Source organism: Staurois parvus, unplaced genomic scaffold (genome assembly GCF_062004578.1).
Source record: "Staurois parvus isolate SC_StPar_1 unplaced genomic scaffold, SC_StPar_1.0 ptg000607l, whole genome shotgun sequence".
Taxonomy (NCBI): domain Eukaryota; kingdom Metazoa; phylum Chordata; class Amphibia; order Anura; family Ranidae; genus Staurois; species Staurois parvus.
The window spans coordinates 3,215,898-3,241,853 of record NW_028318403.1 but is presented as its reverse complement, the minus strand read 5'-3'; the positions used below and the strand labels follow the sequence as shown (position 1 = coordinate 3,241,853).

Here is a 25,956-nt window from a genome sequence, read left to right as displayed (position 1 = left end):
ACATGCTGGTTACAGTACATTTCTCTCTGAAATTCTGAGGAAAATGGGTCGTTCCAGACATTGTTCAGAACAGCGTACCTTGATTAAAAAGTTGATTGGAGAGGGGAAAACATAAAGAAGTGAAGAAAATAATAGGCTGCTCAGCTAAAATGATCGCAAATGCTTTAAAATGGCAACCAAAACCTGAAAGACGTGGAAGAAAGCGAAAAACTACCTTTCGAATGGATAGAAGAATAGCCAAAATAGCAAGGACTCAGCCAATAACCAGCTCCAGGAAGATCAAAGGTCTAAAGTTCCCTGTGAGTACTGTTACAATTAGAAGACGCCTATGTGAAGCCAAGCTATCTGCAAGAAGCCCCCGCAAAGTCCCACTGTTGAAAAAAGACGTGCTGAAGAGGTTACAATTTGTCAAAGAGCACATTGACTGGCCTAAAGAGAAATGGCGCAACATTTTGTGGACTGATACGACCCCAAACACACCAGTAAACGTGCAACATCTTGGTTCCAGACCAACAAGATTGAGGTTATGGTGTGGCCAGCCCAATCCCCGGATCTTATTCCAATAGAAAACTTGTGGGATGACATCAAAAATGCAGTTTCTGAGGCAAAACCAAGAAATAGAGAACTGTGGAATGTAGTCCAATCATCCTGGGCTGGAATACCTGTTCACAGGTGCCAGAAGTTGGTTGACTCCATGCAACACAGATGTACAGCAGTTCTCAGAAACAGTGCTTATACAACAAAATATTCATTAAGTGATTCAAAGGAAAGCAAAATCTTCAAACATTTTTCAGTTTATATAGTGAATGTTTTAGTTTGTAAAGAAGAATACAAACACTGCTATTTTTTTGAACAGTCTAATATTCACTTTTCTTCAATTTTTTTTAGAGGAACAACACAAATTTGATATATTTTTCATCATGTTTTGATTTGGAATAAAATGTGTAGTGTTCCCAATGCATTTGTGTGGATGGAAATAAAAGCTATTAGAAGGATTTTGAGCTTTATTCACTTTTTTCAACACACTGCTATTATTTTGAACACAACTGTATATATATATATATATATATATATATATATTTTTTTTTTTTTTTTTTTTTTTTTTACAGTCCATTTTGGTTTTCGGGCAAGTGCATTCTGAATTTTCGTTTAGTTGCACCACTAAGTCAAAACCAGAGCAAGCATTCAGCAGTTTTATTCAACACAGAATATAGATGACACATTACAGAACAAATCTTGAACGTACAGCTGTTTCCCATGTTACTACATTGGACTTGTGGAGCACCAACAGAAGGATCCTTTCACTGCCACCAGACATCTGCTGTGCACAACATTAAGCATAAGAGCCACGTCACACTGGTGATCCTGATGTCAGCAAGCAATTGCTTTCCAGAAAATACACAGAGGACACATACCTGCTTTGTATGCATCGCTCCCTTGACAGTTCAGCCTGGAGGTATCACTCGCTGTCAAACCAGAGGCTAAGGAGTGACAACGCTGTGCCCTTCAAAGTAATCCTTCCTCTGGTGAATTCCTACAAACAGATCACCAGTGTTGTATAGCCCTAAATAGACACTTTTCTGTACGCACTTGCCTGCAGTGTGCTGTAAATTTCTACCTGCTTGGACATGTTACACAATGACGTCGTCGGTGCATACTGTATTCCTGTAAACATTACAAGATACGTGACGTATTACACATAAGTCCACAGTATAGATAGAAATGCTTTCTAGTTTTTTTTTTTTTTTTACCAGAGCCATAACATATAGTGCAATGGCATGGTGGGTGGGCCGTCATGCCTAGCTGCCACACATGTGCCCATAGTAGTCTGAGGGTCTGTGCTAAGAGCATGTTCCATCAACATTAACCAAGCTGCTATCAGCAGCCCCCAGTCTCTAATCAGGAACCAGTGAGATGGGTTGCTGATCATGTGAACTATGTGAAAGCCAATCACAGCATTCACATGTTCAGCAGGCATCAGGGCAAGTTTCCAATCATGTGACAACTGTAAGGACCAAATCACAGGAGGTCGCATGATCAAAACTGCAACCTCCACCTCCCGGGGTTGCAGGCTGTGAGAAGTGGTGGAAAGGGGTTTAGCATCTTACAGTAATGATATCAAAATCAGTTAAAACACTAAGAAAGAACTACACAGCACATTGTCAAAATGTATTCCCAACTAAAACTACAAAATACAGTTTATTTTTATATGACCTTATAAAAAAAACAAAATAGAACCAATATCCTAATAACTTGTATAGGTGCTGATGAAAACAGACATTAATAAAGCACAACGCCACTGAATAGAACAGATTTTGCCTTTGCACAATTTGTTTTTTTTAAGTCAGCTCCACTGTATTGCGTATGAGCTGGGATGAAGTCCTCCTCCCACCCACAAAATACAATGCCCTGTAGTGTTCACATTTACTTGAGTAATGTAAAAAGGACCCGTCGTGTCAGAAATACAGGACTACCATCACAGACTTGTTTTTGAAGGTACATACCCCAGAGCGGTCATCCTGAATGATCCCTCACATACTGGTGAGAATCTAAAACAAAGTATGTGCTTATCAGCTGCACCCATACTTCACTGGCTTCATACTTGTCCTAGGACACAGTCAGTAGGCAGTAAGGCCAGGATAAGCGCAAGAGCCCCGGAGCATGCACCTTCAAAAACAAGTCACAAGCTGCTATCTAGACAGCCTTCTACTAAAGCCCACCTGTACAGGCAGTTTAAATCAGCTAAATACATTCCAAGTGCACGAAAAAAAAAAAATGTGTTTAGGCTCCATGCACACTAGCGTTGTTATTTTTTTTTTTTTCCAAGCTTAAAAAAAACAAAAAAACAAACGCTGGTAATAGCATTTTGTTTAGTATTGTTTTATAAGCGGTTGAGAGCATTAGAATTTTATTGGTATTTTTACAGTACATGTAGAGGAAATAAGAGAGAAAAAAAAAAAGCTATAAAAAAAAAGCATTTAGGAGCATTTTAGTAGCGTTTTTTTTTTCTATTGGAAAAATGCTCCAAAAACTACAAAAAAAATTTTTTAGACACTGAAGCTAAAAAGTAGTGTGCATAGACACATTGGATAAAACTATTTAGCTTCTAGGAGCAGAACAAAAATGCTAATACCAGCTACTAGGCGCTTAAAAAAAGGCTAGTGTGCATGGAGCCTAAGCGTGTAAAGGCCCCTTTACATTGTGATTATGCAGCCCAGTGAAATTTCCATCATATTACAAATTTTGTAATATAGAGGGGGGAAAAAAAAAAAAAAATCAAAAAAAAAAAATCGCTGGTTGTAATGTTAAAGGCTTTTTTTTTACCTTAAAGCATTCTCTTCATCAAGGTAAAACAACTTTTACATGCAGCCCCCCCCCAAATACTCACCTGAGCCCGATCTTGATCCAGCGCTGTGCATGTCTGCAGCAGCTCTTCTCCCCTCTCCTGGCTCTCTCAGGCTTGGTTAAGAGCAGGGGGAACCACTGGCTCCTGCTGCCGTCAGTCAAAACCTGTAAACGAGGGGGTTGTGCAAGCCACGCTGTGTGTCTGTATAGATGCAAACAGCCCTGCTCAGGAATGAGCCCACACAAGTGCCCACCATAAGAAGTGCTTTCTATGCTTGGCACCCGGTGGAGGACAGGAGTCAACTGGACTGCTCTGCATTGCACAAAGCAGGTAAGCATGTTTGTCACTTTAAATGTCCCATAAACAGTAGGTATGTTATTGCCAGTGTAAATCAGGCCCATCTGTGCTCATATATGTGATTGGCTTTTGCATGAAAATTATAATTGGTAGCGATGGTATTGGGTTCCTGCCTGCATTGCATGTGCTAACCCCGATCTTCCGGACAGATGTTTCCACGGCTACGGAATGCAAGGTGATATTCTTCATACCTGGTGGTCATGCCCACGTTTCACTAGGTTTTGGTCCAGAGTATTCGGTCTCCTATACTCTATCTTCCACGTTCCCATCCTGAAGGATGCAAAATCATCCTTGCTTCATTGCCCGATTGTGGGATTGTATGCCCACCAACAAAAGCTAGCCACCTATGTTTTCATAGCCGCTAAACAGGTTATTGCCAAAGCATGGAGATCACCGTCTGTCCCTTTCTGTAAGGTTAAGCATACCCCGACCACCTTGATGTTGCATGAAAATATGGCCAGCATTGTATGCGATTCCCATGCTAAAATTTGGTGTCCTTGGTGGACTTATGAGTTCCCTACCTTATCCCCGTTGGGCTTAGGGGCTATCTATCCCTCAGCTGAGACCCAGGCCTGCAGGATGTTACCTCTCTTCTTTCTCTACGCTCCTGGCTTTGCTGTTTTTCTTTTCATATTCTTTTTATTTTTCTCCTCTGTTCTCTCCCTCTTGTTAAATGAAATGTTAGAGAGTATTGTCACTATTGACTACTGTTTGTCCTCTCAAGACTTGCTTCTGGGACATTGAAGCAGCACTGTGATCTCGGTCGCAGGACGGCGCCGTAATGATTTTTATGCTCTGAAAATGTGATAGATACCGCCTGTTTACTCATTTACTATTTGATCTGTAACTCCTGTGCGGGCAAACAGTTGTTTTGTATTGATCTGTGTTTCAATAAAAATTTTGACAAAGAAAATTATACTTGGTAAAAATGTGGGTATTCTGAAAATCTTCAAACTAGAATGTTCAAAGCATGAGAACTAATACATCAAACAATTTCTTCCCCATAAACAGGAATACAGAGTTACAATTCAGCTGCAGCTACAAGGTAAAACCTGAACAGTTCAGTCTTTAGTAAATGTAGTCTAAAAACAGACCATTGTTCTTCATCCAAATCAGAGAGATACCCTCTATAAGCACAGGAGAACACATTAGTCATATTCCCCTTCCTCATTCAACTCCCTCATGGCCTTCTGCCTGTACACCGTCCAGGAGTCTCCTCTGTGTCCATCTTCCTCATCACTGTCTTCATAATAACCTGCACAAGAAAGCATAAGAATAAGAACTACTGCACTGAAATGAAAATTCTGGTGCCAAAACCGAAAATTCTAAATGCACTTGGGCGAAAACCGAAATGTGCAGTTTTTTTAAAATGAATATATATTTTTTGGAAAAAAATACACGGATTAAAAAAAAAATATATATATATATCTCAATTTTTTTGTAAAATATGAAAGAGACTGTTACGGCGAGTAAATAGATACCAAACATGTCACGCTTTAAAACTGTGCATGCCCATGGAATGGCGTGAAACTGTGTTACTTAAAAATCTCCATATGAATTAAAGGGGAAGGGCCAAAAATATTCACATTCAACACATGAATGTGAATATTTAGGGACGGTTCTTTTTATCTTGGTATTTAAATCATATAATGCATGACTGTATTAGGCTTCAAAACATGCACCTGTCATAACTATGAAATCATAGTTTTGGGAATAGATGGCCCAACACTTTTAAGGGAAAGTCCTTATTTCAAAACTTGCTCTGGATTTTTAAATCATTAACCACTTCAAGTCCGGACACTTTTACGCCCTTCCTGTGCAGGCCAATTTTCAGCTTTCAAAGCTGTCACACTTTGAATGACAATTGTGCGGTCATGCAACACTTTAACCATATGAATTTTTTTGAGACAGATAAAACTTTATTTTGGTGGTATTTATTCACCACTGGGATTTTTTTTTTGCTATAGAAATGACAAATTCCAAAAATTTTGAAAATAAAAATGTGTTAAAAGTTAAAACCTCATAACACCATAGTGACACTGTACTACTTGTGGGGGGGGGGGGGGGGGGGGGGGTGATGATTTTTTTTTTTTACACCGATTTCTTTTACACCAATAAAGGCTGTAAAAGCAATAATTTCTCTTTCTCTCTGGCTGAATGCTTGCAGCCATTGAGAAATACTGTAAGAGCTGTGATTGGTCACAGCTTGTCACATGGTACAAGGCTGTTGTGAATAGCCTTGTACCATGTATCCTCTGTGATCATTCACAGATTTCACACGTAGTAAGCAGTGATGCTTACTACTATTCATGTGATCACTGACTGGCCAATTAATGATCACATGATCAGGACCTCACACAGAGGTCCCGTACAGCGATCAGTGCCGCGCGCTCAGGCTAAAATGGCGGGTGCCGTTTATGAATGACAATCCGCCCCTGCACTGCTCCCATCTGGCTGTTTATACACATGGGCCGGACGGGAAGTGGTTAAATTAAAACACCAACATGAGAGCACAGCAACTAGTATATAGTATAGTCAGAAGTCAGCTATGGCAGCCTTTCAATCTCCTTAGAATAATTTTTGTTTTAGGTTTCTACATTTTTAGAGTTAAAGTGCTTATAAAGCCTAAGCATTTCTTACATTAATGCATTCCTTGTATTAAAAGGTAAAATATGTTTCGTTTTAGGCATCGGTATCCCTCCTCACCCCCCCCCCCCTTTTACCTACCTAAGCCCCCATTCGATCTTACACTGTGCCTACTTGCAGTTCTTCTCCCCACTCACTTCCTGGTCTCTTGGGTTCTGCTGAGGCAGTGGGAGCCATTGGCTCTTGCTGCTGTCAATCAAGGCAGTGACGAGGGAGAAGGGGCGGGGCCAAGTTCTTTTGTCCGTGTCAGCTCTGGTTCACACTGTAACCCATACGTGAATCGCATAGGAAACGCACCACATTCCCGTGCAATCCACATGCAATTTAGTGCAATGCAATTTGAACACATTCCTTTTTAATGGGCTCAAATCACACCACATGGCACCAAAGAAGTGCAGGCACCATTTATTTGGAGCAGCACGCAGGTCGTTTTGTACCATGTGATCCAGTATGGGCAAACCGCACTGCGATTGCAACGCATTTGGGGTGTTAACTTTGTGTGAAATTCGTGCATGTGTGTGAACATAAAGTCAATAAACGCAGACAAGGCTCAGGTGCAAGTCTGCACGGGTGCCCCCACAGAAAGTGGCTAGGAGAGCATTCAGTGGAGGGGAGGAGCAAGGAAAGCCAGCAGAAGATCTAAGAAAAGAGGGTTCGGGGCCACCCTGTATTCCACTGCACACAGCAGGTAAGTGTAAACCTGTATGTTATATTTAAAACCATTTACGTTTCGTGTCTACTATGAGAATGAAACATTTGTTTAACAAACATTTAATAATAATGAATGAAAGTCATTCAGGACAGCTAAAACGATCGCTTATAAACAGTGATCATCACTGCTATAAGCAAAACCAGTAAATTAAAAACAATTTAAAAAATAAAAATCACTGATCGCTTTCCCAGATTAGTAGTATCACTATGGTGACACTGAACTACACTGATGAAAGTATGTAAAACAGAAAAACAAAAAAGTTTTAAAATTTGAAAAAGATTTAATAAAAAAAAAGAAAAAAAAAAAAAAAAAAAAAGATATACCCGTATTTTCCGGCGTATAAGGCGACTGGGTGTATAAGACGACCCCCTAATTTTCCAGCTAAAACATAGGTTTTGGGCTATACTCGCCGTATAAGACTACCCCCCTTCCGAGGTAACACCATTTAAAAACATCAGATTTTTTTTAATTGAAATGGTTATGACTTACGGGTACTTAAAATCCTTCAAAATCCTCATGTTCATCCTCGGACATCATAAGTTCATGAATGAAATCTCGGATTGGCTGAGGTTGTGACATCATCAGCCCACCTCTCTGACTCAGCCAATCCGAGCAGGCTTTGTATTCATTAGTAGAATACATCACTCAGCGTGATTGGCCCAGTGTATACTGTATGTAGCCGCAGCTACCGTACATACACACATCCAGTGGGCTGATTACAGTAGGGACGTACCGGTACGTTTTGAAACTGCTTGGCTCAGTGCAGTATACTGTATATACCGCACATCCAGCGGGCTGACAGATTAATCTGTCATAGGGACATTTGTTTTGAGCCAGCTTGGCTCAGCATGGTATACTGTATGTACAGTATTACCACACATCCAGCCAGCTTGACCCAAACAAACTCAAGGTTCACATTTTATACCCCGCGTATAAGACGACCCCCAATTTTTGGGGTATATTTTTAAGTATAAAAAGTAGTCTTATACGCCAGAAAATACTGTATATTTATTAAATTTACAGATGTCACCAGTCAGTATCCCTGATCACCACCACACCAGTCATATGATGACACTGTACTGCACTGGTGACAGTATGTTAAAAAAAAAAAAAAAACGATTTTTACATGTAGGAGAGAAGAATCAGAATAGGCTTGGGAAGCAAGTAGTTAAAAGGATCCGCAAAAAAAAAAAAAAAAAAAAAAAAAAAAAAAAAAAAAACACCCCAAAAAACCCGCAAGATAGAGGTGCATTGTCCCCAGGCCAGGGAAACTGAGTTGTAGTATAAATGGCTTCAATACTAATAAGTAAAGGCTGATATAATGTTAGTTACCCATGTATCTCTCCTCCTTGTCACTGTTGTCCTCATCTTCTTCATCAGGATAGTCATTTCTCCAGTTGTTTTCCTCATTCTCATCATCCTCATCATCATAAATTTCCTCTGGCTCATGATCTTCAGGCAGCTGCCAAGGAAAAAAATCATGAGAGAGTTACTTTAGTTGCAATAGTTTGCTAAAAATTGAACTGAAGTGTCAGATTCAGAAAAACCAATGCTACAGAAAAATCTTTAAATGGTTGAGGGCTGGTAGCTCATAAATTGATAGCACAGATTAAAGCCATCCATTGCCTTTGAAAGAGTTGAACAGGAATTTGCAAGAAGAAATCTATGTAGAAAGAAGGAAATTAAAAAAAAAATAAAAAAATTTACTTAACCTTTTTTTTTTTTTTAAAATCACATATGAGACAAAAAGTCCCCTATTTGATGATTTTTTTTTGGTGACAGGCTCTCTCTCGCACCGCATTACATTCTTTCCCGGCTTCAATGACAGGGAATGTGTAAAACGTGGACACAAAATTGACGTCACATCACTTCTGGGTCAGGAGAAGGAGGGGAGAGGATATGTTCGCTCTCCTCCCTCACATATACCACATCCCGCCAGCGCACACTGAGCCAGTCCTGGGCCCGCAGGTGGGCAAGCAGAGCCTGGGACATATAGCGGGCAGGGAGGAGAGGCTAACACTTTGGGCTGTGTGGAAGCAATTGGGTGCCGCCCAAATGCTTCCACCTGACAGGTGAGCCCTGCTGCTTACCCGCAGCAGGACTAAAGGCAAAAATAAAAAACTACCTGCCCGGCTCCCAGAACTACATGTCCCGGGCGTCAGGCGATAGAAATTGCACATCCCTGGTCCTTAAACTGTACTTCTTACCAGTTCCTGCTCATTGGAGTATGGCTGAACAGACAGAATGTCCTGGATCCAGTTATGTGGAGTAGCTTCTGCATAATAAATGTCGTAAACAAATTCATCTGGGTTCTCCCTGTGCTCTGATCCTGCATCAGACAAAGTCAGCCGCTCCCGAATCATTTTCACAGAGTTACAAGTAATTGTTTCAGGGTCGCTCTCCTGCAAATCAAGAAGGTAATATTGTCATTATGTCCTTTTCATACAAAAAAAAAAAAAGAAAAAAGGAGTATAGAATTCTGAATAATGGCATTTAATCCAGCCCCAAGTCTTATTAATATTTATTTTACATAGGCCCTCAAAGTTACTTTTATTGTTAAAGGGGAAAAAACACATCTGGAAAATTTGTAAGGTTGATCTGCGTATTACTGAAATTGTTAGGCGGTATTAGCAGGTTTTTACTCTGCCATACCACCAGGACTATAAACGATCTTATACACAGCTTAGTCAATGAATGGATGCTTAAAGTGGTTGTAAACCTTGGACATGAAATATGAACAAAGCATATCCCTCTATAGTGTGTACTTGCCTCAATTAACCACTTGCCCTCCTTACTGACCAGGCCATTTTTTGCGATATGGTGCTGCGTTACTTTAACTGACAATTGCGCAGTCATGCAATGCTGTACATAAATGTAATTTCTCTCATTTATTTCCCACAAATAGAGCTTTCTTTTGGTGGTATTTGATCACCTCTGTGTTTTTTTATTTTTGCACTATAAACAAAAGACCTACAACAAAAAGAAAAAACAAAAAAAACATAACATGCTTACCTGCTCTGTGCAATGCTATTGTCCGCATAGTCTTCTTCTAGGGTCCCTCCTTAGGCTTCTCCTCTTCGCGATGAGTCGCCATAAGGAGCCACTTCCTATGGTGGCATACCTGCAGGCTTGCTCCCAATCTATTGACACACAGCTTGGCTCAGCCCTGCCCCCACTCACTGAATTTGATTAAGAGCAGCAGAAACCAATGGCTCCGGCTAGACAGGCACAATGCTGGATTGATACAGGACTCAGGCAAGCATTTGGAGGGGGCGATACTACTAATAGGACATTTTTTTACCTTATTGCAGTGCTTTGAAAACTGCTTCCTCTCCTGACTCTGAACACACACTTACAGTGCCTTGAAAAAGTATTCATACCCCTTGAAATTTTCCACATTTTGTCATGTTACAACCAAAAACGTAAACGTATTTTATTGGGATTTTATGTGATAGACCAACATAAAGTGCTACATAATTGTGAAGTGGAAGGAAAATGATAAATGGTTTTCCCAATTTTTTACAAATAAATATCTGAAAAGTGTGGCATGCATTTGTATTCAACCCCCCTGAGTCAATACTTTGTAGAACCTACTTTCGCTGCAATTCCTTTTGGGGATGTCTCTACCAGCTTTGCACATCTAGAGAGTGACATTTTTGGCCATTCTTTACAAAATAGCTCAAGTTCTGTCAGATTGGATGGAGAGCATCTGTGAACAGCAATTTTCAAGTCTTGCCACAGATTCTCAAGTGGATTTAGGTCCGGACTTTGACTGGGCCATTCTAACACATGAATATGCTTTGATTTAAACCATTCCATTGTAGCTCTGGCTGTATGTTTAGGGTTGTTGCCCTGCTGGAAGGTAAATATATGTGCCAGTCTCAAGTCTTTTGCAGACTCTAACAGGTTTTCTCTTAAGATTGCCCTGTATTTGTCTCCATCCATCTTCCCATCAACTCTGATCAGCTTCCCTGTCCCTGCTGAAGAAAGGTATCCCCACAGCATGATTCTCCCACCACCATGTTTTACGGTGGGGATGGTGTGTTCAGGGTGATGTGCAGTGTTAGTTTTCCACCATACAGTTTTGCTTTTAGGCCAAAAAGTTCAATTTCAATCGTATCTGACCTTCTTCCACATGTTTGCTGTGTCCCCCACATGGCTTCTCACAAACTGCAAACGGTACTTCTTATGGCTTTCTTTCAACAATGGCTTTCTTCTTGCCACTCTTCCATAAAGGCCAGATTTGTGGAGTGCATGACTAATAGTTGTCCTGTGAACAGATTCTCCCACCTGGGCTGTGGATCTCTGCAGCACCTCCAGAGCTACCATGGGCCTCTTTGCTGCTTCTCCGATTAATGCTCTCCTTGCCCGGCCTGTCAGTTTAGGTGGATAGCCATGTCTTTTTAGGTTCACAGCTGTGCCATACTCTTTCCATTTTTGGATGAGAGATTGAACAGTGCTCCATGAGATGATCAAAGCTTGGAATTTTTTTTTTTCTTAGAACCTAACCTTGCTTTAAACTTCTCCACAACTTTATCCCTGACCCATCTGGTTTGTTCCTTGGCCTTCATGTTTTGTTCACTAATGTTCTCTAACAAACCTCTGAGGGCTTCACAGAACAGCTGTATTTATACTGAGATTAAATTACACACAGGTGGACTCTATTTACTAAATTAGGTGACTTCTGAAGATAATTGGTTTCACTGGATTTTAGTTAGGGGTATCAGAGTAAAGGGGGCCGAATACAAATGCATGCACACTTTTCAGATATTTGTAAAAACAATTTTGAAAACCATTTATCATTTTCCTTCCACTTCACAATTATCTGCCACTTTGTGTTGTTCTGTCACATAAAATCCCAAAAGAATAAATTTACCTTTTTGGCTGTAACATGGCAAAATGTGGAAAATTGCAAGGAGTATGAATACTTTTTCAAGGCACTGTACCTCGCTGCCAGTATGACAAACAGGGCCTATCTTCCAGTTATGGACATTTTGCTGCCACTAATAACATGAAACATTTAAGGAAGAGCAGCCTAGGGTGACAACCAAGACTCCCGCCATAGACACAGTGGAGGGGGTGATGTATCTGATACCAAAGGACAAGAAGTGTGTTATCTGCAGGAATAACAGTTTAGAATAAAGCAAAAGAAGCTTTGAAAAAAAAATTGAACGCAGCCACCTCATTCAAGAGTTAATAAGCAGAAATATAATTTCTTTTTTGTTTTTTTTCCCTTCAGTTCCCTTGTAAATAAGATTTTTTTTTAGTAATAAGTAGGATTTGTTTTAAAATAATAATACAATGGATTTGGCTATGCTGACGTGTCCTATTGCTTCATGTTAAAAAGGTAAATCTCAATGATAAATCTGATTCAAATGGGATCCTACACACTTGCCTACTTATTAACCACTTGCCTATCCGGCACTTTCACCCCCTTCCTGCCCAGGCCAACTTTCAGTGCAGTTGCATTTTGAATGACAATTGCACAATCATGCAACACTGTACCCAAAACTAAATTTTATCATTTAAGAAAGATGGAGCTTTCCTTTGATGGTATTTAATCACCACTGGGTTTTTTATAATTTTGCTAAACAAACTAAAAAAGACAAAATTTTGAAAAAAAAATTTTTTTTTCTTAGTTTCGGTTATAAAATTTTGTAAATAAGTAATTTTTCTCCTTCACTGATGTGTGCTGATGAGGCAGCACTGAAACACAGCACTGATGAGTACTGACAGGCATCATTGATGGGCACTGATAGGTGGCACCAATGGGCATTGACAGGCATCAATAATGAGCACTGAAAGGCAGCTCTGATATGTGGCACATCTGGGTACTGAAAGGCAGTAATGATGAGGCTGCACTGATAATCAGTGTAAATGTCCCCTCTGAGGAATGCTGCTTACAGGCTCTCCTCACATGCTGTCAGTGTGAGGAGAGGACTGCCGATAACCTGCATTTCCTGTTTACATGTGAAAAGCTGTGATTGGACACAGCTAACCACATGGTAAAGCCTACATCATTGGCACCCTTGGGGTGCACCCCTTATGCACAGCTAGAGTGGGAGGATGTCCTATGACGTCCTCCCAGAACAAGAGTTCCCGCCCGTCCGTCATTTCCCTATACGGCAGGCGGGAGGCAGTTAAATCTGTGCTCTATGCATCATGCAGTCTTCTAGTTTTTCAAACAAAACTCTGACATTGTCCAAACAGGAGTGAAAGGCTCCTTTATGTCTGATATTCAAACACATTTCCACTAGCCAAACACTGACCTTCAAACTATCCTTTTCTTTTTCAGCTTCCTCATGCACCATGTCAAAGACTTGGAAACTGCCACCGACATTGATTTGGGAGTCTGGATTTTCACATGCAGAGGCCTCCACCTTCCCTGGTACAGGCTTCTGGTCTATCACAGGGCTGGCAGGTTGACTGTTTCCTGGACTGCTATCCTCACCATCACATTTTGGGCGGAGATTAGATATCAAGCGGTATCTACTTTCTTGGCGTTCTGTCTCTTTCGTAGCTCGCAGGTCTTTTTGAATTCGCTGGAAGCTCCCTGCAGAGGGATCAAGTGCCAGGGCAGCCCGGTCACGGGACATAGCTTCGTGTACATACTTCTGAATAGGCTCATCCTAATTAAAGAGAGAGAAAACACAAACAGGGTCAACATTTCCAAACATAAGCCTCTACCGGATGAATTCACCTACAACATGACTGCAGTCACATGCCCTAGCAGTGCCACTTCTTGCTGGCAACTGAGACTCTGCAGTACTTCAGCCAGCAAGGAGGTGGCACTGTAGAGGGGGATGAGAGCTCTCTTTAGTGATCCTGTTGGTTGTGAGTTGCTGTCAGCAGCAGGATCACAAGTGTTCCATGACTCTTATACTTGCAATACATAGAAACGTGACGGCAGAAAAAAGAGCAAGTGGTCCATCACATCTACATATTTATTTATATATATATATATATATATATATATATATATATATATATATATATATATATATTACACACACACATATATACACACACACACACACACATATATATATATATATAGATCTATGTTTCTTCCCAAGCATGTCTGAATCCATGTTTTGACTGACTCACCACCTCCGCAGGACGTCTATTCCAAGCATCAACTACCCTCTCAGTAAAATAATACTTTCTAAGATCAGTTTTGTACTATTCTCCAGCTAACTTGAGGTCATGTCCCATGTTCTTGATCTTTGCTTCATAAAAAAAAAAAAAAAATACTGCCCTCATTCACACCATACATACATAAAACCGATAGGAAAACCACGCAGATTTCACTTGCAGGGACATGAGTTTACATCAGTTTTCATTCGCATCTCAGTGAGTTTTATACATGTTGCAGATTCCTGCGCAGAAAAAATCCACACATAATACTAGTGTTGTAGTGTGAACAGGGAACATAGGGAACAATTGATTATTTTTGCCCTAGCAGAATGTGTGCAGAAAAACTGACGTCTCTGCATCATGGTGTGAACGAAGTCTAAATGTTTCAGTCATGTCTGAAAGGAATGCCAAAGGTTCAAATAAACAAAATAAACAAAACCTCCCGCCCAACAGGTGACAGTGCTGGGCTCCTCTTGCACGACAGGCGACCAGGCCAGGGTACTTCTACATTAAAAGGTGATTCGGCTAGGCTCCTCCCGCCCGGCAGGCGACTCGACTGGGCTCCTACCGCCCGGCAGGCGACTCGACTGGGCTCCTACCGCCCGGCAGGCGACTCGACTGGGCTCCTCCCGCCCGGCAGGCGACTCGACTGGGCTCCTCCCGCCCGGCAGGCGACTATGCCAGGGTACGTCTACCTAAAAGGGGACAGCGCTGGGCCCCTCCTGCCCAACAAGCGACAGCACTGGGCCCATGCCAGGGTACTTCTACCTAAAAGGCAACAGCGCTGGTCTCTTCCCACACGACAGGCGACCAGGCCAGGGTACTTCTATGTTAAAATGTGACTCGGCGGGGTTCCTCCTGCCTGACGGGTGACCAGGCCAGGGTACTTCTACCTAAAAGAGGACAGCGCTGGGCCCCTCCCGCACGACAGGTGGCCATTTTACTTCTACCTAAAAAAGTGACAGCACTGGGCTCCTCCAGCACAACTGGTGACCATGCCAGGGTACTCCTACCTAAAAGGGGACAGCGCTGGGCCAATCCCACCCAAAAAGTGACCAGGCCAGGGCACTTCACCTAAAATGGTGAGCCAGCTGGGCTCCTGCCACCCGACAAGCGACAGCACTGGGCTCCTCCCGCCCCACAGGTGACCAGGCCAGGGCACTTCTACCTAAAAGGGAACAGCGTCAGGCCTCTTCCACTTGACAGGCGACCATGCCAGGGTACTCTTACATAAAAAGGTGACAGCGCTGGGCCCCTCCCACCTGACAAGTGACCAGGCCAGAGTACTTATACCGAAAAAGATGACTCAGCTGGGCTCCTCCTGCTCGACAGGTGACCATGCCAGGGTACTTCTACCTAAAAGAGGACAGCACTGGGCTCCTCCTTCTTGACAGGTGACAGCACTGGACCCTCCCACCCGACAGGTGACCATGCCAGGATACTTCTGCCAAAAAGAAACAGCGCTGGGCTCCTCCTGCAGTGCAGCTGACCCAGCCGGAGTCCTTCTACCTGTGAGGTGACAGTGGCGGCGAGTCTGAAGATCTCTCTGGTGACCCGGTCGGTGTTCTTCTCCTCCTCCTCGGCTCGCAGTCTCTTGCAGCTAATAATCAGCGCCTCTGCCGGGTCAGCTCCCCTCTTCCGCTTCACTCGCAGCACCTCCATAGCCTGCATGCTGTCTGGGCGGAGGAAATTGACATCACTTCCCCCGACCGACCGCGCGGCCATCTTGTGTGTGGCAGTACACGTGCTTCCGGTGCCGGGGATTGTGGGAAGATGGTGGCTTCCAGTCATTGAGCAGTGTGACTGAGGTATGTGATAATCACCCTGTGCGTGCATAGACAGTCATTATGACCCATAGGGAATGTATAGGGGGAATACAGGCTGTGCTGGTAACCCCTGATAATGGCAGTCTGTGTGTTCAGGGAACTCTCATTATAGAACAGAGGGGCTGCTGTCAGGTTATCAGTGAGGGCACCTAGAGCTGTCTCTGTCCTCACACTTCAGTCCCAGCTTCTTCTTATGGACCAATCAGGAAAAGCCTGCCCGCCTCCTACACTTTCCTATTGGTCACTGAGGCCACCCATCTAAGTGATGCTCCAATAGGAATGTGTGAGGGGGGTATGGGTGGGCTTAGCATGGCTTGGAAGTTCTGCTTGTCCCCCCCATGCTTGCTCCTCGTACTGACCCCAGCATGGATCTATGGCAGGGGTAGGCAAACCTGCAGCTCTCTAGCTGTTGTGGAACTACATTTCCCATGAGGCATTGCAACATTACAAAACTGACAGTTACAGCTATGACTTGCAAAAGCATGATGGAACTTGTAGTCCTGCAACAGCTGGAAAGCCACAGGTTGCCTACCCCTGATCTATGGAGTCCCACTGGGGTCTCCCCTTCATACTACACCCCCCCCCCGTTGTGAACTCCGACGTGTGTTGTGGTAAGAAATGGGATTGGTGTGAACAAATAAACAAAAACTGTAGCTGCTGACTTTTAAAAAACAGATGCTTACCTGTCCATTAATCCCACGTTGTTGTCCCCCCTCCCCCCCCCGCAGCCCATTTCATCAGCCATCCAGTGTCCCCAGCGACGGCATCTTCAGTATGGGCACCCAGCTGTGACAGCTTGCGACTCCACAGCCAGGTGCCCACTGCACATGTGCGGGTCGCGCTGCACTTTCTGAATGGTCTCGTGGGATCTGTCACGTGTCCAAGAAGACTATGGGAGGGAGCGAGGAGGACAACTTCCGCTTGCGATCACCTAGGTGGGTAACTGTCAGTTTCAGGTACCCGCTCCCCAAAGGCGCCATTCCTTTAAGGGGGATGGGGGACCAGTCTAAAAAGCAGAATTTCCCCTTTTGGGTGTAGCTCTGCTTTAAGCTTTGACAATAAAACCTGGAAGCTGATTGGTTTCTATGCAGAGCTGCACCAGATCTTGTACTCTCCAGTTCTAGTAAATATCTCAGTGGAAGCCGAAACAACAACACCTCCTGCACTCCACGACTCAGAACAAGGGTGGAAGGATGGAAAGGAACCTTGAAAAAGTTCAAGAAATTGCGACCACCAATGCTTGGAAGGTTGTGCAGCTCTAAACAAGGCTGGGGAAGCCCGACTGATACTGTAAAGTGAAACAAAAAGTGCACCAACCTTGCGCATTACCTCAGTAAACTGTGATTTTATTGAATAAAGAATAATACTCACAAACAAGGAAGTATAACAAGCGTTTAAAGTCCTTAACGGAACTCAGGAGAGTAGAACCAGTGCGAGTCACATTACAAGGGTAGACTCTCAAAGTGAGGCTGATGAAGAAGGGACCCCCCCCCCCCCTTCGAAACGCGTCAGCCTCACTTTGAGAGTCTACCCTTGTAATGTGACGCGCACTGGTTCTACTCTCCTGAGTTCCGTTAAGGACTTTAAACGTTTGTTATACTTCCTTGTTTGTATTATTCTTTATTCAATAAATGACAGTTTAATGAGGTAATGCACAAGGTTGGTGCGCTTTCTTCTAGTAAATACTCTCCCAGTGTTTGGGTACATTCACACTGACATCTAAATGTCGATGTAGCTGCATTTCATATAATCAGCAGGACTCATACAATGCAAAGTAATTGTGTTATTATTGTTATTATTATTACACAGGATTTATATAGCGCCAACAGTTTGCTCAGCGCTTTACATTACAATGGGAGACAATACATGAGACAGTACAGTAACAATACAATACACGAGGGGTTCGAGGGCCCTGCTCCTTGGAGCTTACAATCTAGGAGGGAGGGGAGAGTGATACAGGAGGAAATAGCTGTGGGGGATGGAGTGGTAGGAAGAGTGGAGGAGATCGGCACTTAGGTGAGGGCGGGGTAGGCTTCTCTAAAGGGATGGGTTTTCAGGGTGCGCCTAAAGGTGAGGAGGGTAGGTGACAGTCTGATGGATTGGGGTAGTGAGTTCCAGAGGATGGGGGAAGTCCTGGAGATGGGCATGGGAGGAGGAGACCAGGGAACTGGAGAGTAGGAGGTCTTGTGTGTTATCACGATGTGCAGCACAGTGGCTAAATGGTTAGCATTTCCGCCTGGCAGTACTATGGTCATTGGTTCAAATCCCAACCACGGCACCACCTGCCTGGAGTTTGCATGTTCTCCCTGTGCCTGCGTGGGTTTTCTCCGGGTACTCTGGTTTCCTCTCACACTTCAAAGACATGCTGGTAGGTTAATTGGCTCCTGTCTAAATTGGCTCTAGTATGTGTATGTATGAATGTGAGTTAGGGACCTTAGATTGTACATTTCTTCAGGGTTAGGGACTGATGTGAATATACAATATATATGTAAAGCACTGACAGTGCTATACCAGAACCTGTAATAAATAAATTTGTGTCACATAACGATTAGCAGTATTTAGCTGCAGACAGTTTCACTGCATTTAGGAAAAGAAGGAAAGTGCTGCATCCAGGGTGCACTATGCAGCTAAGCCCGCTTTGCATTTAGCAGCAGAATATGACACACTCCCCCTTTTCTTCCTGAAATGTTGGTATTCCTCCTCATGTTGGTTCTCATACATCCTCATGTCGGTATTGATTCTTTGCAGATATGATCTAACAATAGGAAGGTGGACACTGACATTCTGCTAAAGTTGTCAAATTTATCGAGATCTGCCCGGGTTAGGTGCTAGGATGTTAGGGAGTGTACCCATCTTCTTCATTTGCCGGGGACCGCACTACCCTTGCGACCTGCAAGTGGGTGCCAATTAACCACTTACCGTCCATAGAACGTACCTGAACGCCATTGGATGGGAAGAGTAATATCTCGGTCATTGCTGCAGCGATTACTGAGATATCGTTCTTTACAACTTGCAATTCTGCATCTTTTATAAGTAATTCACTTTCATAGGCAGCAGACAGGGGTCCCATGTGATCGGGGAGCCAGGTAAGGATTCGAACAGCAGCATCCTGCTCCTGACACACAGTGGAAGGAACGGATGTTGTTGTAGAAAAAATCAAATAAATAATAATTTAAAAAAAGTTTTTTTTTAAAGTGCCCCCATCCCACCGTGCTCGCATGCAAAGAACACGTGTCGGTCTCACACACATATGTAAACAGCGATCGCACCACGCATGTGAGGTATCACTACGAATGTCAGAGCGAGAGCAATAATCCAGACCTCCTGTGTAACTCTAAACTGGTGATCTGTAAATGCTTTTAAAGCATTGCCTATGGAGATTTTTAGGTGCCATAGTTTGGCGCCGTTCCACAGGCATGCACAATTATATTTTACCCAAAATGGGGTATTATATTGTGTTTTTTGTGCATTAAAATTCATAAAAGTATATTTTTTCTCAAATTTGCATTTGAAATACCACTGCGCAAATACCGTGTGACCTAAAAATATGCAGCACCCAGCATTTTATTCTCTAGGACCTCTGCTTAAAAAATATATAATGTTTTGGGGGGGGCGAGGGGTTCAAAGTAGGTTTTTTTTTTTTAGCAAATAATGATTTTTTTTTTTACATGTGGGAGAGGAATGTCAGATTTAGCCCAGACTGGAAGTGGTTATTTGTTCACAGCAGCGTCCCAAATTGCAGATTTCAGCTCAGTACGTTTGGAGGCACCAACTCACATAGTAGTGTATTACCATGTAGGGCATTTTTAATAGTAGTGTTGTGTGTGTGAACTCGCCCCAATCTTCTCCTCTCAAGAAGGTACACCATGGTAAACACCAGCTTTGCTCTGCACTCCATTCCATTCTATTACACTACACAACTCTATCTCCTTGCTCAGAAAACTACCAACATAGTGGAAGAGGTATAACATCCCCCCAAGAATGGGGTATTGAGAAAAAAAAAGCTGGAACACGCTGATTCAGCTAAACACAGTTAGGCTCCATGTACACTGCAGCTGATAAACTCGCGTTCAGGAGCTGTTCAGCATTTTTTTCAGCAGCCCCTGAACTCTCCCTAATGTTTTCCTATGTGTCCATGTACACTATGTTGTTTACAGGCAGTTGAGTTTACAGTCGTTTTTTTGAACGCACCAAACTTGCGTTCAGGAGTAGATTTTATCAGCGGCTAACCGCGTTTATAAGCGTTTGCGTTTGGAAATTTTGGACCTGGTACACCATACTTTGAGGTTTCGCATGAAAGAAAATATGTTAGACATTGCTGCAATAATTTCTGCACAGAAATGAGCTGGAACACATCCAAACACCACAAATAAAAAAGAGACAGCTAATCTCAACAAATACTGCTCTCTCTGCTTCTGCTCTCTCTATTTCTCTCAAAATGTCTGAAATAGTTAATTTTTTTACTGTTTTTCAGTGCATTCTGGGCATTTTGGAAGTTCTCCTGAGGTTATCTTTAAAAAATGCTTCTAAACGCAAACGCTCTTAAATGCGCATAAACGCAGCTAAACTGACGTTTTTGAACCTACGTTTTCCAGCAGTCAGTTTCCATCGTTCATAAGTGTCCCGTGTACATGGAGCCTTAAACTCATTTACAAACCACAACTATCTGCAGGAAATATATTAACTTTTTCAGGCACAGATTATTTGCATTTAGCTGCTGTCATATACAGTTGTCTATGTGAATGTAGCCCATTATCATCACACCCAATTATAGACTGATCTTATGCAGGCCATAGATGGGTTGAAAAACGGCAGTTTTTTTAACAAAAAAAACGAAATACCGGTTGTTCAATAGGCCGACGTTACCACCAACGGTAAAAAAAATCAGCCGATTTTCGTCCCGTCTACGGCCGGCATTTAATTACTTCTGTCCCTGCAGAGAGCCCCGCTATTATATTTGACATTAAAAAGTATAGCGGTTGCAACATTGTATCTATTTGTATCCATTTCGGATACAGATGTTTTAATTCGGATACAAATAGATACAATGTTGCAACCGCAATACTTTTTCATGTCAAATATAATAGCGGACTGGAATTCTTATTCTTCTTTTTCTTCTTCTTTTTCTTCTTCTTTTTCTTCTTCTTTTTCTTCTTCTTCTTTTTCTTCTTCTTTTTCTTCTTCTTCTTCTTTTTCTTCTTCTTCTTCTTTTTCTTCTTCTTTTTCTTCTTTCTTTTTCTTGCAGGTCACGGCTCATGTGCAGATTTTTTTATCGGTAAAAAGATCGGCCGATATGCTCATCATTGCCGCGAAAATCAGCCGATCGGCAAAATCGGACGATCTTTTTCCAACTTTACCGATCAAAAAAATGTGCCAAAATCCAGAAAAACGGCCAACCAATTAACCCATTAACGGTGTGAAAATTGGCCGATTTTTTTTTCGGCGGAAAAATCAGCCGATTTTCGACCCATCTATGGCCTGCATTAGAGTCAGCCTACATTATTCTTTAGGCCCTAATAAAGGGGGAGCCTAGGTCCTGAAACGCATTGGCTTCTGGTAAATATTTGTCTTTGGAATAAATCTACTATATATCTGGACTCTAATATTATGTTGGGATGCTTCAATGCTAAACCCATTCATCTTTATTACAACCCGAGGTGTCTGTCATCCAGATCACCTATAGTACACCACCATCAGATAATTACATGATAACAATATATAATTTAGATATACTAAGCCTCAAAGGTACCAGCACCTTTTAATCTACTCCTTTACAAACACAGCACAGTTCTGTCCAGCAAAGGATAGGGGGCTGACCGTTCTTTAATGCAGTTTCACTTTCACTTGCAAGTCTCCTCCCCACTCCCTACCTACAATTGGAAAGTGAAAATAGAAGCAGTACACTGATGAGTTCATCTGTCTGTCACTCTGCTCTCATTTTCTTTTTATAATCCTTACACTTCAGCACAGCCCATTGGCTCTTTGTGCTGCTTCACCCCCTCTCTGAGCTCTGCTGTGCAGACTGTAGAGTAGACTGCAAGAGGCTGATATCAAGTCAGGTTCAGGTACTTACATGGCTTGCATTTAAAATACATTTAATGAGAGGAGAGCTACATTCATTTGTACCCATTGTTACACTTATTGATGTTTGTAGGAATTAGCCTTTCATACCCTTCACCTGTCAGATTAGCTGAGCTTGTAATGGATGTAAAAATTTTGCTTTCCAGGTTTCTGCTGCAGTAATAGTCCAAGGTGAATGCTTACCCAACCATGGTTTTTTGTGGTCGTGTTAACCCTACAACAGGGGCAGTAGATTGGGTGGAAGAAGGCGAGGACTATGATTATCACCAAGAGATTGCCAGGTGAGTTTTGGCAAAAAAAAATTGGCAAATATGAGATGTACAAATACTTCACTGGTATAACAGTGCCTCGTATTCACTTGTAAAAAAAACGTCTATTTGTATTTGTTTCAGTCATGACATGCCAGATATGTACTACAAAAAGTAATGTATTTTCTGTAATATGATTTCCTATGATCATTAGCGCCAACTAGTGGCCATAATGCAATATTTTTTTCCTGACCGAAGTAGTCTTAAAAAACACTCATTATGGCAATGAGATGAAGCTTACGATCATAGAAAATAATCATATTACACAGAAACAGTGATTTTATTTAAAGCTGTGTGAATATTTGTCGTGTGTATAGTCAGTTTATTTTTATATAGACCTCAAAGTGTAGCTCAAACCAAAAACTTTTTTTCCTAATTTTGGGAGGATTAGAGCCCCTGTTAGGTTTTTACTGCTATCTAGGCCATACCCTCACTTTCTGTCCTGCTGACCATAGTTTCCAGACAGGAAGACAGGAAAAAATCATCTGCAACAGCAACACAAAGAATTACAAACAGCCTTCCCCTGCACTGGATGAAAGCATTTTTATTGAGTTCTGTGTTGCTGTGGGAGAGTTCCCTTCAATTCTGTCTGAAGCCCAGGATAGAAGTACAATCCCAACATATACTGGAAAGAAAAATTAAAGCTGAACTATACTCTCCTCTGATCCTGCAATGCGCTGTCCTGGAGCTCCCCGCCAGCCGCCAACATCTTCCAGGTCTCGAACACTGGCTGCTGTCATTGGCTGGGCCGGGATGATGTCACTAGTTCTGTCAAATTCGGCATTGCAGGCGCAGCTCAATTTACAGGGGAGGACAGGCAGGTAAGTAGCTTTAATGCAGGGGAGAAAAAGCATGTCTCTTGTGCCTTAAAAATTATGCCTGTCGGCCCTTTTTTTATTTATTACCTAAAGTTCCACTTTAACCCCTTCACACCTAAGGGTCAAACAAATCTTAATGCCTAAGCACAATTTTGCAACGTTGACATGTGTTAGTAAAACCGTACATATCAACACAACTACTTTGTACATCCAGGTGAATTATATCTTGTTTTTTTCAAAACAAATTCGGCTTTCATTTGTTGGTAATTGGCAATGGATATCTCCTGATTTTTTTTTTTTATTATCAAAGGAAAACTGGCCCAAAATAATTTAAAAAAAAACATTTTTTTTAATTTAGCTGTGTTTCTTGGTACTACCATAACCTACCACCAAAGAACAACCCAAAATAAATGTTCCAGCACTTGACGATCGTAGCAATACCATATATGTGTATGTTATTTGTTGTTTGTACCCATAGTACAGCCCAGAAACAATAGTGCGCTTTTGTTTTTTGTTTTTACCTAAAACACATTGACACTGATACCAATTAAAAAAAAAAAAATCCTGACCTTTGACCCTAATCATTTGACCCTGACAATGACCCAAACACTTACCCTGGCACTGAACTAGAGCAAACCTTGATCTAGGTATTTTTTCTTTTCTTTTTTAATATTTATTTATCTTTTTTTTTTTAACAAACTTTTTTTACCTCTATGCCAGGAGTTGGAGAGATACAAGGGGCGTACTGACCATTTGGAAACTCGGGCACTGCCCAGGTGCCCGGGGTCAGTAGGGGGCCCCATGAGATGCCCCTGGTACCTTTTTCATAGGCTTTTTTGAGTTTGGGCAAGGACACAGGGCCCCATGGTCCCCTATTGCCCGGGGGCCCCATGAGTTGTCAGTCCACCCCTGAGAGATACAATGTATCTCTCTCCTCCATTCATAGAAAAACAAGGGGGTAGGGCTATACTGTGACTGATCACTGTGATAGCCAATCAGAGGCTATCACAGCGATCATGTGACCCGGAATCGATCATGAGAACGGGACCCGGGGCTCTCAGTGACACCCCGGGCTTTGCTCTCCGAGCACAAAGACAGGTACGCAAATATGCGGCCCCACAGAAAAAAAGCCCAATTCTGTGAGGCCGCATATTTGTGTGACGTCGGTGTGAAGGGGTTGGGTTCAGCCCCCCATGTTAATGTCACATAACTGGATGATACTTAAAGCAGAACTAAACCCATCAATTTAACAGTTTCAAAACACAGTTCTATTCCCGTCATGGGCCAGGAATGTAACTGTCACATTGGTTATGTTCTCAACCAAAATGTCAATGTCAAATGGTTGGTGTCGTAACTCACATATGTAGCATGACAGTTGCAGATCAAACAGAGGCCAAGATGGAAGCTTCCTTGGCTGAAAACAATAGGAGGATTTGGTTCCACTTTAAAGTCTAACTCCAGGAAATGTAAAAAATTTTCCTTGCAGTGAGGCTGCACCAACACTGCAAGGCATAATTGCTCATTTAGGTCTAGGGGACTTGTTTAAGTAGATTTACTTACCTGATCCTCTGCAGTGCTAGATTGGTCCCTGCATCAGGTCTGAGGTCCTGATGTTGTCCAGACCAATTTAGGGCCCATGGCCCTGCACTGGACATAATGACGCTGAGGGACAGTCTTCCTCTGGAGCATGGAGGACTGCTGAGGGATAAGAGGATCAAGTAGTCTAAAGTGCTTCTCCTTTTCCCTAGACTAAACCAGCAGTTCACCCTTGCAGCGAGGGCACATTTTCAATTTTCGTAGAATTGGTATTTGAGATTATTATTAATATTATTATACAGGATTTATATAGCGCCAAAATACAGAGACAATACAGTATCAATACAGTTCAATACAAGAGGGAATTGAGGGCACTGCTCCTTGGACCTTACAATCTAGGAGGGAGGGGTGAATGGTACAATAGGTAAAACTGTGGGGGATGGAGTGGTTGGAAGAGTAGAGGATTCCAGTATTAGCTGAGGGCGGGATAGGCTTCCCTGAAGAGATAGGTTTTCAGTGATCGCCTAAAGGTAAGTAGATTAGGTGATAGTCTGTTAGATTGGGGTAGGGAGTTCCAGAGGATGGGTGACGCCTTGGAGAAGTCTTGGAGACAAGCATGGGAGGAGGAGATAAGGGAGCTAGAGAGTAGGAGGTCTTGCAAGGAGCGGAGTGTACGGTTTGGGTTGATATTTAGAGATAAAATCGGTTATGTTAGTTGGGGCAGTGTTATGAACGGCTTTATATGTCATTGTTAGTGTTTTGAATTTTATCCGTTGGGCAACTGGGAGCCAGTGGAGGGATTGGCAGAGAGGGGTGGCAGATACAGAGCGATTAGTAAGGTGGATGAGTCTGGCAGCAGTGTTTATGATAGACTGAAGCGGGGATAGCCTGCGATGAGGTCGGCCAATGAGGAGGGAGTTACAATAGTCGAGGCGAGATATAATAAGGGAGTGAATAAGTTGCTTAGTGGTTTCCGGGGTTAGGAACGGTCGTATCTTAGAGATGTTGCGGAGGTGAAGTTTAAATGATTTTGTCAGCGATTGGATCTGGGGCTGGAAGGACAGATGGGAGTCTAGGATTACACCTAGTACCCTGGCATGAGGGGATGGACTAATGATTGTGTTATCGATATTGATGGTGAAGTCGGGAGGGGGCACGGGCAGGGGGGAATACTAAGAGCTCAGTTTTG

At 42.5% G+C, this 25,956-nt stretch overlaps 2 protein-coding genes across 2 annotated transcripts in view; one reads left to right on the top strand and one right to left on the bottom strand.

The window, feature by feature from the left end:
• Positions 1-1,179: 1,179 nt before the first annotated feature.
• On the bottom strand, positions 1,180-15,898 carry SLC7A6OS (solute carrier family 7 member 6 opposite strand). Its single transcript, XM_089692873.1, has 5 exons — positions 15,708-15,898; positions 13,331-13,690; positions 9,269-9,463; positions 8,394-8,523; positions 1,180-4,958 (listed from the first exon to the last, which is right to left on the bottom strand). Exons 1-5 carry the CDS (start codon positions 15,867-15,869, stop codon positions 4,852-4,854), a joined length of 954 nt encoding a protein of 317 aa, XP_089548999.1. The 5' UTR covers positions 15,870-15,898; the 3' UTR covers positions 1,180-4,851.
• Positions 15,876-25,956, top strand: part of PRMT7 (protein arginine methyltransferase 7) — a 57,535-nt gene continuing 47,454 nt past the window's right edge. The window contains exons 1-2 of the mRNA XM_089692872.1: positions 15,876-16,006; positions 22,252-22,386. Coding sequence (XP_089548998.1) covers positions 22,295-22,386 — 92 coding nt within the window. The 5' untranslated portion in view covers positions 15,876-16,006; positions 22,252-22,294. The remainder of the gene's footprint in view (positions 16,007-22,251; positions 22,387-25,956) is intronic.